This window comes from Vulpes lagopus, chromosome 8 (assembly GCF_018345385.1).
Source record: "Vulpes lagopus strain Blue_001 chromosome 8, ASM1834538v1, whole genome shotgun sequence".
In the NCBI taxonomy this organism is placed as follows: Eukaryota; Metazoa; Chordata; class Mammalia; order Carnivora; family Canidae; genus Vulpes; species Vulpes lagopus.
The window spans coordinates 84286535-84299711 of NC_054831.1; the positions used below are offsets into that span (position 1 = coordinate 84286535).

Below are 13177 nucleotides of genomic sequence, written 5' to 3' on the forward strand. Positions count from 1 at the left end.
TATTTCATTTGTCGGGCTACGGGCTGTGCTTGCTGTAGGTGGAGGGGTCCAAGAGGAAAAAGGGTATGGAGTCAGGGAAACAGGACTCTAGTCCCCTCTTCTGTCTTTGGTAGTTGGTCTCGGGGTGTTAGTCTTGGGGAGGTTCTAGTGGTCCTAAGGGCCTTTCCGGCCCCAGGCATTCTGCTGGGTGCTAGCAGTAGTCACTGTGCTCCTATGTGTGTCCATCTGTAGCTGGATGTGTGCTGTGTGCTCTGTGTGTGCTCGGGCCAGGGCTGCGTTTTTCCAGCTTCCAAGACCAGTGTCTCTATGTGCATTGCCTTGGGCTTGAGTAGAGCTTTTTTTCCTTCTGGAAACTCCCTAGGCTGAATCATGGAAATCAGAGACGATGCCCCCACCCCTGCCCTGTGTGCTCAGCCACAGCGCAGTTCAGCCACCACAGCCTGTGGTCTTTTCTCTTCGCCACCACTGGCTTGCCCACCATTACTCTTGTCTGTCCATGTTACCTCCCTTGGAGGCCAAGAGGCCTGAAGTGGGTGGAGGAGCATAACAAGGCTGCCCCAGAGATGTCAAGAGTGCAAGTGGAAGTGTGGGAAAGAGTGTGAAGAGGTCAAGAGTGTGCAAGTCCTGCCCAGATGATGGTGGAATGCTGGACCCATGTCTCTGGGTCCTGAAGGCCCTGCTGGAATGCAGCCTCCTCCAGGAAGCCCTCCCTCAATAGGAAGGATGGCTGGAAGTTTGATCTAGCCAGCAAAGGAGCGAGAGAGGGATGGTGCCTTGGTCAGATTCAGCCGTTGGAAGTGGGGTGGCATGGCACAACTCTGTAAACTTACTAAAAATCATTGAATTGTACTCTTATAAATGGGTAAAGTTTATAATGTGTAAACTATGCCTCAGTAAGGCTGTTTTAAAAAAATCCTACTCTTGGCCTCAGTGCCCTGCCCATTTGGGATCCTGCCAACCTCACAACCGCACCTCACACCCTCTTCCCCATTTTTTTTTTAAATTAAATTCTCCCCTTGGCGTGGGGCTCAAGCTGACGACCCTAAGATCAAGAGTCGCATGCTCCACCACGTGCTCTACTGACTGAGGCAGCCAGGCGCCCCTCTTCCCCTTTTCTTAAGAATTGTTTCAGGCTCATGGCTCCTTTGGTAACCTCGCCTCATCTCTCACTCACAGGCTAGCAGTTCCTTCTAGAAGGGCCCTCAGTGCCCCACTTGGTCGCCTTCCTGCTCTCCTTTCACATTGGCCCAGCTCCTGTGCACTCCCCCAGGGTGGCGCGGAGTCATCTCCCACACCATCACCCCAGTTCCGCAAGGCAGGGGACTGTTGTTGGGTCAATGGTGGGGGACTGTGTGCAGCTAAACATCTAGAACACCTCGCTGTGGGCCACCTGTGTGCATGTCTATGTGCAGACAGCACGATCCCTGCCCCTGGGCCCCTTCCTCCATTGCTGGCTAGCTGGAAGGGCTCAGGGTTGAGTGAGGGCATTACCATTACCTCTGATGACCTCATTGTCAGCTAGCATTATGATGTCATTGGCCTAGCATTCCAGGTTCCTGCCTGGGCATCTCCAAGCCCCCTGGGTGAAGACACTCCCTGGGGTCTGTGACAACTCGCTACCCCCCCCATGCACGTAAAGGTGACAGGCACGGTAACAACCCCAGGGGGTGGGGGCAGCCTGGGGTCAGCTGGGTCACCTTGCCCTGGACTACTTTGTCAGTTGCACAGGCAGAGCAAAAGTGTCACACAGCAGGATGACTAATATTTGGGCTCTGGGTTCAAATTCGAAACAGACTGGGCACCAGCCATATGACCTTGGCCTGACAGTCTGAACAGCCTCAATTTCTTCATCTCTGAAGCTGCTTACTAGGCTCTATTTCCCGGTAAAGCATGAGAGCACGGGGCCTGATACAGTAGGTGCTCAATGAATGCTCAATAAATGATACGTTTAGGTAGTGCGGGGACTGAGTGTCACTTGATGCTGGGAGCTGGTTGGAGAGGGGTGGGTCTGTGTCTTCTGGGGCTGGCTAGAGCCTGGGAGGCAGGGCATGGTCCCAGTGTCAGGAGAGTGGTTCCAGCTTTGACTTCCTGACTTCCAGCTTAGCCAGTGAGCTAGAGCCCATAGGAGCTTGGGCCCCATGGCCAGGCCCTGAGGCCAAGAACCCGGTGACTCTCAGCCTCATCCCTATCAAGCTGTTTCCCAGGCCGTAGGCCAGACTGGGCTGGGATCCACCCACCCCCTGCCTCCCTCTCAGAGCTGTGGGCACGTGCAGCTGCTTTCTCTTGGTCCCCAGGTCCCCAGGTCTTGGATTTTCCTCAGGGCTCTTTCCATGTCTGTCGGACCCTCAAGTCTGGGCTGCGCTGGGAGCCTCCGATCTCTCCGAGCCCAGTCCCTCGTTATTGGCTTCCCATAAGGCTCTCTTCTCAACCATGACCCCTTGCCCTGTCCTCTCCAAACCCCTCTTTCTCTGACCTGCCCCCTGGGTTCTGTGTCTCATAATCTTCTCTCTGCACCACCTGTCTCTGTTCTGCCCCCCTTGCCCCTCTCTGCCCCCCAGCTCCCCATGACCGGTTCCCCCCACACTCCCTCCCTCTGGGCTCTGTCCCCGCCCGTCAGCCCATGGTCCCAGCTCCCGGCCGCCCGGCTCCTGCATGGACAAAGGGGTCCTTTGTGGGCTGACCGCGGCTGGCGGGGCGGCGGGGCGCTGGCTCCGCATTGCTGATGAAACGGAGCCCTTTGTTGTCCCTCCTCAGGCGCAGTATTTCTTTTTGGGGGCTGGATGCGTTCCTGGCAGGGCCGATGATGGATGCGCCCGCCGCCGCCCGCCTGCCCGCCAGCTTTCCCTCCCGCTCATTCCCGCTCCGCTTCAACGCAGCCCCAGCTCCTCCCCTGCTGCCTGGGCACTGCCAGGCCTTTTTCTGGCCTGGGAGGGGGTTGCTGTGTGCCTTGCAGTGGAGGACAGGGGCCTGGGAGAAGGTCTTATGTCTCCCCTACTATGAGGAGGGCAGACAAGTCCTATGGTCAGTGGTCCTCTGGGACCAGGGCATCACCTTTTCTCAGGGTCTAAAGGAGATGAGCCAGGTTTAGGGGCAGATTTGGAATTGGCTTAGAGACTAGGCCTCGCAGACTAGATGTGAGTATCTGCACACTCTGGGGTCTGAGGAGTTACCTTGGTGCCAGTCCCCCCTTGTGTACTCCCCACCTTCAGTTTCTGTGGCTGACGAAATAGTGTTCTGCCTGCAGCACCTGTTTGATGACATATCACGTCTTCTGCTCCACGGCCCAGTATGTCCCAGGACCTGGGGGGTTGGGAGAGAGGGTAGTCCCTGAGGAAGAACAGAAAGATGAAAGATCAGAGAGATGCAAGGAAGGGGCCAGAGATGAACAGAGCATGAGGTTTAGTCCCTACCACGGGACTCAGGATGGAGACAAAAGCAGAGAGAGTCAGCCAGAGCACCAGCCCTGAACGCAGGCCCGTGTTGGAGAGCGCTGACTTCTAATTGACCTGCCGCCCTGCACACAGAGCCAGATCCTGGAGGGGGGGGGCGGGGGGGGAGCAGGAGCAGCGTTAATGTAGCTATCGATTCCTGCCACCAGCCAGCAGGCCGCAGAGGCGGGGACACACGGGGGGGGGGGGGGGGGGCTAGGGTGCAAGCCGCTCCCCTCCCCACCTCTCCCCTGCCTCTGCAGCCCAAGGGCTCCTGCCTTCTCTTTTCTCCCCACACCATGTCCAGGCCTACCGGGCACTGTGTGCTCTGGGGTGGGGTAGATGAGCTCAGATGGGCAGGGGCAGTTAACCTGGGGTGACGGTCTCTGGCCCTAGTCCTCAACGCCGAGCCAGGGTCGCTGATGCCTGGATGCGCACTGATTTCTGAGGGAGGGCCTGAGAGCCACCCTGGGCTTAGCCCTTAGAGGTGGGACACAGCCCCGCCATCCTACCAGCTTCCCTTCCTCTTACAACTCTGACCTCTGTGGTACCCCCAGCCCGGCCCAGCCTAAACACCCTGCCAGGCGCTCCTGGGTTTGTCCTGCTAGAACCTGCCAGCTCTCCCAGCTCTTGCCACCCATCTACCTTCACTAAGCAGAGTGGACGTGGGCCACTGCCCTCTGGGGAGAGGCAGGGAGCACCTGGCTGTCTGTGGATGCCTGCCATTTTTGCCTTACTCAAGAGACAGGGCTTTTCCCTTTCCTACACTCGCTCTGCCTTGTGGCCACTCCTTAGCAGTCCTGGAGCAGGGAGCCCTGCCGGCTCAGGGCCTCAATTTCCCCCTATGTAAGTGCAGAAGGTTGGACTAGATGACCTCCTGGGACCAGGACCGGCAGAGTCCTGTGACTGGGGGATGGTGAGGTTGCCTGGGGACAAAGATGCATGTGTGCCGCCCCCAAGCCTGGGGCGGGACAGGCCTAGCCAGATGTGCACTTCCCCCTTGAGCCGCCAGCTGCTCAGGCTGGGCCCTCCCCTCCTATCCCTCTCCTGGGGGTTGCTGGGCCACAGCAAGCAGGCAGGCAGGGATGCGATGCTAGAGAGCCAGGGCTAATGAGACAGCCACTCCACTCCTTCGCACAATTCCTTCCAGAGATCCTGGCCAAGGAGCCTGGCTGCTCCTTAATCCTGGGGCCTGAGCAGAGCAGGCTCTTGTCCTAGGAAGAGGCACCTCAGAAACATGGATGTGGCCAAAGAAGAGGCTCTGGTCCTGGAGGGTCACACCCACGCTCAGTCCCAGCATGCCCTAGCCGAGGCCCCTCCTGCCCACAGCCTTCCCCAGCTCAAGGCTCTCACTGGGACCTCATCCCAGACCCATCTGGGAGCCAGGCTGGAGCACAGCAGGGAGGCCTGAGTAGAGACAGGAGTGGGGTCTGAGGTAATGATGACTATGGTTTGAGAGTGAGGAGGAAGCGTGTACTGATATGTTCACAGCGTGTCCCCCCACTCTTGCAGGATAAGGCTTATCCTCTGGCACGTGCTACTTGCCCTCTAGCAGGATACATGCGCCTTGATTTTTTTTTTTTTTTTTTTTTTTTTATTTAGGATAGTCACACACACACAGAGAGAGAGAGACAGAGAGAGGCAGAGACATAGGCAGAGGGAGAAGCAGGCTCCATGTACCGGGAGCCCGACGTGGGATTCGATCCTGGGTCTCCAGGATCGCGCCCTGGGCCAAAGGCAGGCACTAAACCGCTGCGCCACCCAGGGATCCCCATGCGCCTTGAAATAAGGATTCTGTGCTCTATTTGGCAACCTCTGAAGTCAGTTTCCTTTCCCTGCAGGACTTGTCAGAGCCTTGAGATAATCCATACGTATTATGAATTGCCAAATGAGAGTCTGGGAGCAGCTTCCCAGACTTTTTTTTTTTTTTTTTTAAGATTTATTTATTTAGAGAGAGCATGCACACCGGAGCACAAGCAGAGGGATAAAACTCGAGCAGACTCCCTGCTGAGCGAGGAGCCCAACACAGGGCTGGATCCCATGATCTTGAGATCTTGACCTGAGCCAAAATTGAATTGGATACCCCAACTGAGCCACCTGGGCACCCCAACTTCTCAGACTTCTGGTCTACACCTTCAAGCTTTTCAGAGGCTGTTCCAAACCCTTTTGTAGATGGGTCAGAGAAAGAAGATTAGGAAGCAGAAGATGACTCTATAACCCTCTGAGGTTAATAAACAACTCCAGTGCTTTCTACTCCCAGCCCCGGAAGGACTGGCCAGAGACCTGAGCTGTACAGACCCAGGCTGAGCCTCTGCCATGACACTCAGTAGCTGTGGTCAATTCTTCTAAATCTTTAATTCCTCCTCTATAAAATGAGGATTATGAGCCACTACTTCAGAGGGTGCTTGTGCGTCTTAACTGAAATAGTACAAATAGGGGCTCAGTCGCTTAAGTATTCAACTCTTGATTAGGCTCAGGTCATGATCTTGGGGTTGTGGGGTTGAGCCCCGGCATCAGGCTTGTGCTGAGTTGCAGAGTCTGCTTGTCCCTCTCTTTCTGCTCCCCTCCCCGCTTGCGCTTGCTCTGTTCTCTGTCTCCCTCACTCTCTAAAATAAATAGAATGTTTTTTAAAAAGTATACACCCAGGGGCGCCTGGGTAGCTCAGTCAGTTGAGTGGCTGCCTTCAGCTCGGGTCACGATCCCAGGCTTGTGACATTGAGCCCTGTGTCAAGCTTCCAACTTAGTGGGGAGCCTGCTTCTCCCTCTCCCTCTGCTGCTCCCCTTGTGTATTCTCTGTGAAATAAATAAATAAAATCTTAAAAAAAAAAAAGTAGTACACCTAAAAAGTACTTGACCATGTTGGACCTGGCACTTAATAAATGCCCCGCAGGGCTTGCGGCTGTAACAATGGTGATAGGGTTGTTGGGAGTGATGATGAGGTCAGGAAAGGAGATGTTTCCACCGCCCTGACCCTCTACTCTCTTGTACCAACAGAGTGAAGACCCTTCCAGGTGGACACCTGACCATGTGCCTGCCCTGAGCAGCGGGGCCCACCAGGCATCTCTGTCGTGGGCAGCCGCGCAGTGCTCCTCTGTGGACCTCCCCGGAATTGGCAGCCCTCCCACCCCGCCCCCAGCAGTGGGCTCTGGGCCTTGGCCCCACCATGTCGAGCCTCGGCAGTAGCCCCCAGGACAGTGGTGGCAGTAGCAGCGGCAACACTGGTGGCAGCGGCCCCAAGGCAGGAGTAGCCGACAAGAGCACGGCAGTAGCCACTGCTGCGCCAGCCTCGGTGGCAGATGACACGCCGCCCCCCGAGCGTCGGAACAAGAGCGGCATCATCAGCGAACCCCTCAACAAGAGCCTGCGCCGCTCCCGCCCCCTCTCCCACTACTCTTCCTTTGGGGGCAGCGGGGGCAGTGGTGGTGGCAGCATGATGGGTAGTGAGTCTGCTGAAAAGGCCGCTGCCGCTGCCGCCGCCGCCGCCTCCCTGTTAGCCAATGGGCACGACCTGGCGGCGGCCATGGCCGCGGACAAAAGCAACCCTACCTCAAAGCACAAAAGTGGTGCTGTGGCCAGCCTGCTGAGCAAGGCAGAGCGGGCCACGGAGCTGGCAGCCGAGGGACAGCTGACGCTGCAGCAGTTCGCGCAGTCCACGGAGATGCTGAAGCGCGTGGTGCAGGAGCACCTGCCGCTGATGAGCGAGGCGGGCGCTGGCCTGCCCGACATGGAGGCTGTGGCGGGTGCCGAGGCCCTCAACGGGCAGTCCGACTTCCCTTACCTGGGCGCCTTCCCCATCAACCCAGGCCTCTTCATCATGACCCCTGCGGGCGTGTTCCTGGCTGAGAGCGCGCTGCACATGGCCGGCCTGGCCGAGTACCCTATGCAGGGAGAGCTGGCCTCGGCCATCAGCTCGGGCAAGAAGAAGCGGAAACGCTGCGGCATGTGTGCGCCCTGCCGGCGGCGCATCAACTGCGAGCAGTGCAGCAGTTGTAGGAACCGAAAGACTGGCCATCAGATTTGCAAATTCAGAAAATGTGAGGAACTCAAAAAGAAGCCTTCCGCTGCTCTGGAGGTAACAACGCCTTAGAGGGAGGTGTGTGTGTGGGCTTTTGTGTCTGGCTGGCAGTCCAAACCCACTCCCACCCCACCCGACCCTACTTTTCCTACTTGGGCCAGTGTCTGGGGGCTGCTCAGCTGATCCCGGGGCTCCAGGGTTCCTGGTTACACACTAGTTCACCGCCCAGAGCCACCTCCTGAGATCTCATTAGGTTGTAGTTTGCAAGGCAAGCATGGAGTTCCAGGCAGGGGCTGAGCATTTCTGACCAGGCCCGGGGATTCTAAACCCTTCCCTGGAGGTTTGGGCCACTAGTGTGGTTTCCAGATAGGTCCTAAGTTTCTGACTTTTAGACGTATCTTGTAGCTTCCAATCTATGCTCTAAGATTCTGGGGCTCTCCCATGTCCCGCTTGAGGAGTTCTGTCCTTTGAACCATGTGGCATTAAAGGGTAAGCCCCTTACTTAACTCGCCCCTTCAGAGTCCATCCTTTTCCCCTAAGGCCACCCCCAGTGCTCACTGTCCTGCCCTGAGGCCTGGAAGAGCCCTGCACCTAGACATCTAATAACTGATTTGGGATTTCTTGGGGCTCCAAGGTCAATCTGGCCTCGTAGGTAATGGCCAGGGGTCGTATAGGCCTCAGGTGAGGAGGTGGCTGTGATCTTGGGGTATAGGCAAAGCCTGTCCACTCTGGGATGATTGGCTTTCTGGGAAAATCACCACATAGCCACATGGTCTAGGCCAAGGTGGCCTGAACAGGAAGGCTTACAGCAGACAGAAGGGTTCCCATACTGCTCTTTCTCCACCCTCATGGCAGAGCTTGTCCCTGTGCCCCCAGCCGTGGCAGCCTAGCTATGGTGCCAGGCCTGGGTACAAAAGCATCTTTTCAGCCTGCTGTCCCGGCCCCAGCCCCACCTCTCTGTGAGTGGGCTGGACACAAATGTTCGAGTGGTTGGAAAATAATAATGACATCCCAGCCATGGCTAGTCTCCACCACAAGCCCCAAGCCTCCTGTATCTGCTCTCCTGCTCAGAGAACACACCTATGTGCACACAGAGGCACCCGCTCTCAGCTAATGTAGACACAGACACATACACGCAGCCCTCCCTGCCCAGTACCCAGGCTTACTCCAGACTGAGCCTCTTAACACAGCCAGTACCCTTCCTATACACACACACACACACACACACACACACACACACACACACACGACATGCTGTGGCCTAGCCCAAGGCACATATCCATATATGCATCCAGTGCATGCGCTCACGTGTTCATTCAACAGAAACATGCACACGGTCCCCAGATGCACTGCAGCCACCTGGTGCTTGTGGCCTCTGGACCAGGGAAATGGGTCTTCCTGTTTGGAAGGAGGGTGCCTGGACACAGTGGCTCAGGGGGCCTTAGAGTGCTCCGGGCCCTCCAGCGGTCTAGCGGGTCAAAGCTTCTTCTCTGGCCTGGTCAGGATGGCAGGAACTCCACGGGGTGGCTGCCTTGACTCTATGCCCATCCCTCTGCCACGAGGCCATCCACGGGGGAGCATCTTTGCACCAGGCCCCGCCGGACCCTGACTGAATTCTCTCCTTGTTTTTGTCTCCCGCCCCCCCCTCCCCCGCCAGAAGGTGATGCTTCCGACGGGAGCCGCCTTCCGGTGGTTTCAGTGACCGGCGGGACCCCAAAGCTGCCCTCTCCGTGCAATGTCACTGCTCGTGTGGTCTCCAGCAAGGGATTCGGGCGAAGACAAACGGATGCACCCGTCTTTAGAACCAAAAATATTCTCTCACAGATTTCATTCCTGTTTTTATATATATATTTTTTGTTGTCGTTTTAACATCTCCACGTCCCTAGTATAAAAAGAAAAAGAAAAAAATTTTAACTGCTTTTTCGGAAGAACAACAGCAAAAACAGAGGTAGAGACGAATCTATAAAGTACTGAGACTTCCTGGGCAAAGAATGGACAATCAGTTTCCTTCCTGTGTCGATGTCGATGTTGTCTGTGCAGGAGATGCAGTTTTTGTGTAGAGAATGTAAATTTTCTGTAACCTTTTGAAATCTAGTTACTAATAAGCACTACTGTAATTTAGCACAGTTTAACTCCACCCTCATTTAAACTTCCTTTGATTCTTTCCGACCATGAAATAGTGCATAGTTTGCCTGGAGAATCCACTCACATTTATAAAGAGAATGTTGATGGCTGCGTCGAAGCCCCTCTGTGTCCATCCACGCGTGCAGGGCCGCTGCCAGGAGCTCACAGGGGGAGGGAGCAGCCTGCCCCCCACCCCCACCCCGGCCGGTCCGGCCGCCTGCACTGCACTTGCGGTCCCCGGAACGGGATCCCCCACCCCGACAATGATGATTTTGCAAAAATGAAAATTCTGTTCCTTTATCCATTGAGATCTGGGGAGCCCGTGTCTCGATGTTTCCGATCCTGGCTACTTCCCTTAGAGAAAATAAGTCCTTTTTTTCTGGCCTTGCTGATGGCAACAGAAGAAAGGGCTTTTTTGCGTGGCCCCCGGCCAGTGGGTGTGGGTGCCCAGGGTGGGGGGGCCCCTGTGGCCTGGGCCCCCTTGCCCATGGCCAGCTTCCTGCTGATGAACATGCTGTTTGTATTGTTTTAGGAAACCAGGCTGTTTTGTGAATAAAACGAATGCATGTTTGTGTCACGAAGCACTGCTGGCTTCTTGCTCTCCTGTTTGGGGGCTGGCTTAGGGGCTATTGCTGGGCAGGGGATATGTGGAGCCGCCCTTGGGGAAGAAGAAGAACGGCCTGGGGACATTGAGAGCAGGGAATCTCTTGGGGAGTGAGGCCAATGGCTCCTGAAGGGGGTCGTGTGGGAACAGCTAGTCTGGCTGACATGGTGGAAGTATCCTGTACTGGAACGTTTTCGCCTGCCTAAGTATACCCTTTGCCTCAGAACCCAGACCTCCAGGGACCTCTGCTCACCCGGGGCCACCTTCTCTGTTGAGCTACCGTGTCAGGGCCCGGCCAGTGCAGGGCAGCTGGCATCCTGAGGTAGAACCCGAGCTGCCTGTTCAGGTTCTTGCTCGCTTGCTTGCAGGGATCCCTTGCTCCCCCACCACCGAGGTGATCCCCAGGGAGCAGGTCTAACCCAGATTTGTGGGGACCTGCCTGTGCCCAGAATGCACACAGAAATACCCCACATGCCCTGAGAGCTGCTAGACCGAAGCCAGAGGGTAGCTGTGGCTTTGGTTCTTGTGCAACCTTCCCTACCCCCAGAAGGTTGGTTGGTGCAAGCTCCTCTGCGACCTCAGAGGCCAGATGTCTGGGGAAATCACCACATAGCCACATGGTCTGGACCAAGGCGGCGTGAACAGGAAGGGGTGACAGCTGCTTGGCCCCACCCCTGCACATCACAGAGGCCGGCCTACAGGATGAGACCCATCATCCACTTGCCCGCCAGACTTTCTTCCCACCCAGCTGCTTTGAGCCTGGCTGCAATGGAGGCTAGACTTGAGGAAGGACTTCCTGACAGTGTTGGGGCCTCGCTTCAGGTGGGTGAGGGCTTTGGGGATGAGGGGCAGGGGCTGGGGGAAGATGGGCTGCCTCTGCTACTGTTCCTGGGGAGGAGAGAAAAAGCAACCCATATCAGGTGGGGGCTCTGACCCTCAGCCCCTTCCCGGTGTCACAAGCTCCCTTAGAGCACCAGGAGCTCAGCAGCCTGGCCTGGCACAGCGGGGGCAGGCGGGGGTGGTGGGAGGCAGCTTTCAACTCCAGCTCTGCCTGGGAAAAATTCCCTTTCATGTGGCTGCCTGTGATCTCTCCAGGCGGCTCTGCCGAAGGGGGGCGTCCAGTGGGGGGTAGGGGGAGGTGTTGCAGCCAGGGGCACCCTCAGCCCCTGCACAAGGCAGACTGCAGCCCCTCCAGATCCTTGAGTGGGCAGGGAGGGACCTCCTCAGGGGCATCAGGGTGGCAAGCCCGGCCGGCAGGGGGCACCCAGGCAGGAGGCCCCTGCCTGCCCCCACGCTGCTGCTGGCAGTACACAGGCTGCAGATGGCCTCGGCCAGCCCTCATTGGCATGCCTACAGGTGTGGGGTGGATGGCTCCAGTGCCAGCCCGGAGGGGGTTGCTGTGACTCAGCCAGCCTGTACCTTTTTAGTGTGCCAGCCCACAGCCCAGCTATGGCTCCTGGGCCTATCCCTCAACACAGAAGCCCTAAGCTTGAAGCCCCTCACCCCTTTCCATTTGGCCTCTCTACTCCGCTTGTGGAAATGGTAGGCCAGCCCCTCTGCCTGGAGGCAGTCCAGGTAGAGCAAGGGTGGAGATGGCTGTGGGCTGAACATGTGATGAGACCTCAGTTACCGCATCTGGGAAACGGGCACAATAATCATCTTCCATAAAGTTGCTGGAGGATGAAATGAGATCATTCTGGGGAGGGCCTGGTTCACCCTAAGCCTTTGGTCCAATGGCAAGCTGCTGTTACTATTTTAAAGCTGTTCACCTAAATCTCCCCAAGATGTCCCGCACCTTCTCCCCATGATGTGGGTCCTCCCTAAAGCCCTGGCCACCTCACCTTTCCCTCCCTTCCCCCTACGGTGGGCTAGCCCCGAGCGGGCTCCAGCCCTGTCCAGGCCCTGCTCCAGCATGTCTATCTCTAACCATTTCTGTCTGGCTCCCTGGCTCTGAATCTCTCTCTTGATGTTCTCTATCGATCTCTGAGTCTCTCCTGTGTCTCTGTGTCCTGTCATCCTTCCACATCTCTGAGTCTCTGCATCTCTCGCATCTCTGTGTCCCTCCCTGTATTCTGCACCTCTGTGTCTTCTGTTGCCAGCTCACCCCTGCTGCTCCCCTGCTGCTCTCCTGCTGACAGAGAAGTACTTAGAGGCAGGCTCCCTGTAGAGTTGTATGCCCAATTCCCCTCCCTCCAGGCGCCCTCCGTTCCCCTCTGCTACATTTGGGAGTCTGACCTCCTGGTGACCTGAGAGCTTCAGCCGAGGCTCTCCTTTCCCTCACCTGGATGGTAGGGGTGGTTAGGGGTACACACACAGAGCTGAAGACAAACCCAGCCTCCATGCAGCACTCTGTGTGTGTGTGTGTGTGTGTGTGTGTGTGTGTGTGTGATATGAGAGACAGACAGATTTCAAGGCCCTGACAACAATATGAGGCCTTGTGCAACAGTGTGGCTATGTGTGACAGGAAAATAGGTCTATGACTGTGTGGTAAGCTATGTGAGAGACCTCCTATGGCCCTAGGTTAATGTATGATGTCGGTAGCCACACTTTGGGATATTCTGTGACCTTGCACGTGTAAACCTATGATGCTTTGCAATCCTGTAGCAGACTCAGTGTGAGGCCAGGTTGTATAACTGAATGTGTCACATTGGGCAACTCTGTGTGACATTAGAGATGCCACACAGATGTTGTATGGCACTCATGACCCCGTGAGAGACACTGGGTGCTTCTGTGTGGTTTGTGACATTGTGTCTATGTGACCATCATGAGTGTGGCCCTGAGACTGACACCAGGGATTCTGTGTGAGTGTATGAGGCCGGCTGGTGACCATTCTGTGACCCTGTGACACCCCTCGCACAACCCTGGGTATGTGCTGGTGACATTGTGTGTCAGCATAACCCTGCAATCATCTCGGTGATACTGACACTATGTGCCATGTGTGGCTCTGTGTGCAGCTTTTCCTGGGTCTCTACCCTGACAGCATGCAACTCTAAGGACAGAGTGGGG

The 13177-nt window shown here is 56.5% G+C and overlaps 2 protein-coding genes across 6 annotated transcripts in view; both read left to right on the forward strand.

The window, feature by feature from the left end:
- Positions 1 to 10148, forward strand: part of CXXC5 (CXXC finger protein 5) — a 35539-nt gene extending 25391 nt beyond the window's left edge. For all 3 annotated transcript variants that reach the window (XM_041765399.1, XM_041765397.1, XM_041765398.1), the window contains exons 2-3: positions 6423 to 7500; positions 9101 to 10148. In XM_041765399.1, coding sequence (XP_041621333.1) covers positions 6592 to 7500; positions 9101 to 9145 — 954 coding nt within the window. In that variant the 5' untranslated portion in view covers positions 6423 to 6591 and the 3' untranslated portion in view covers positions 9146 to 10148. The remainder of the gene's footprint in view (positions 1 to 6422; positions 7501 to 9100) is intronic.
- Positions 10149 to 10296: 148 nt separating this feature from the next.
- Positions 10297 to 13177, forward strand: part of PSD2 (pleckstrin and Sec7 domain containing 2) — a 141924-nt gene continuing 139043 nt past the window's right edge. For all 3 annotated transcript variants that reach the window (XM_041765390.1, XM_041765389.1, XM_041765391.1), the window contains exon 1: positions 10297 to 10993. The gene's annotated coding sequence lies outside the window, so the exon portion shown is untranslated. The remainder of the gene's footprint in view (positions 10994 to 13177) is intronic.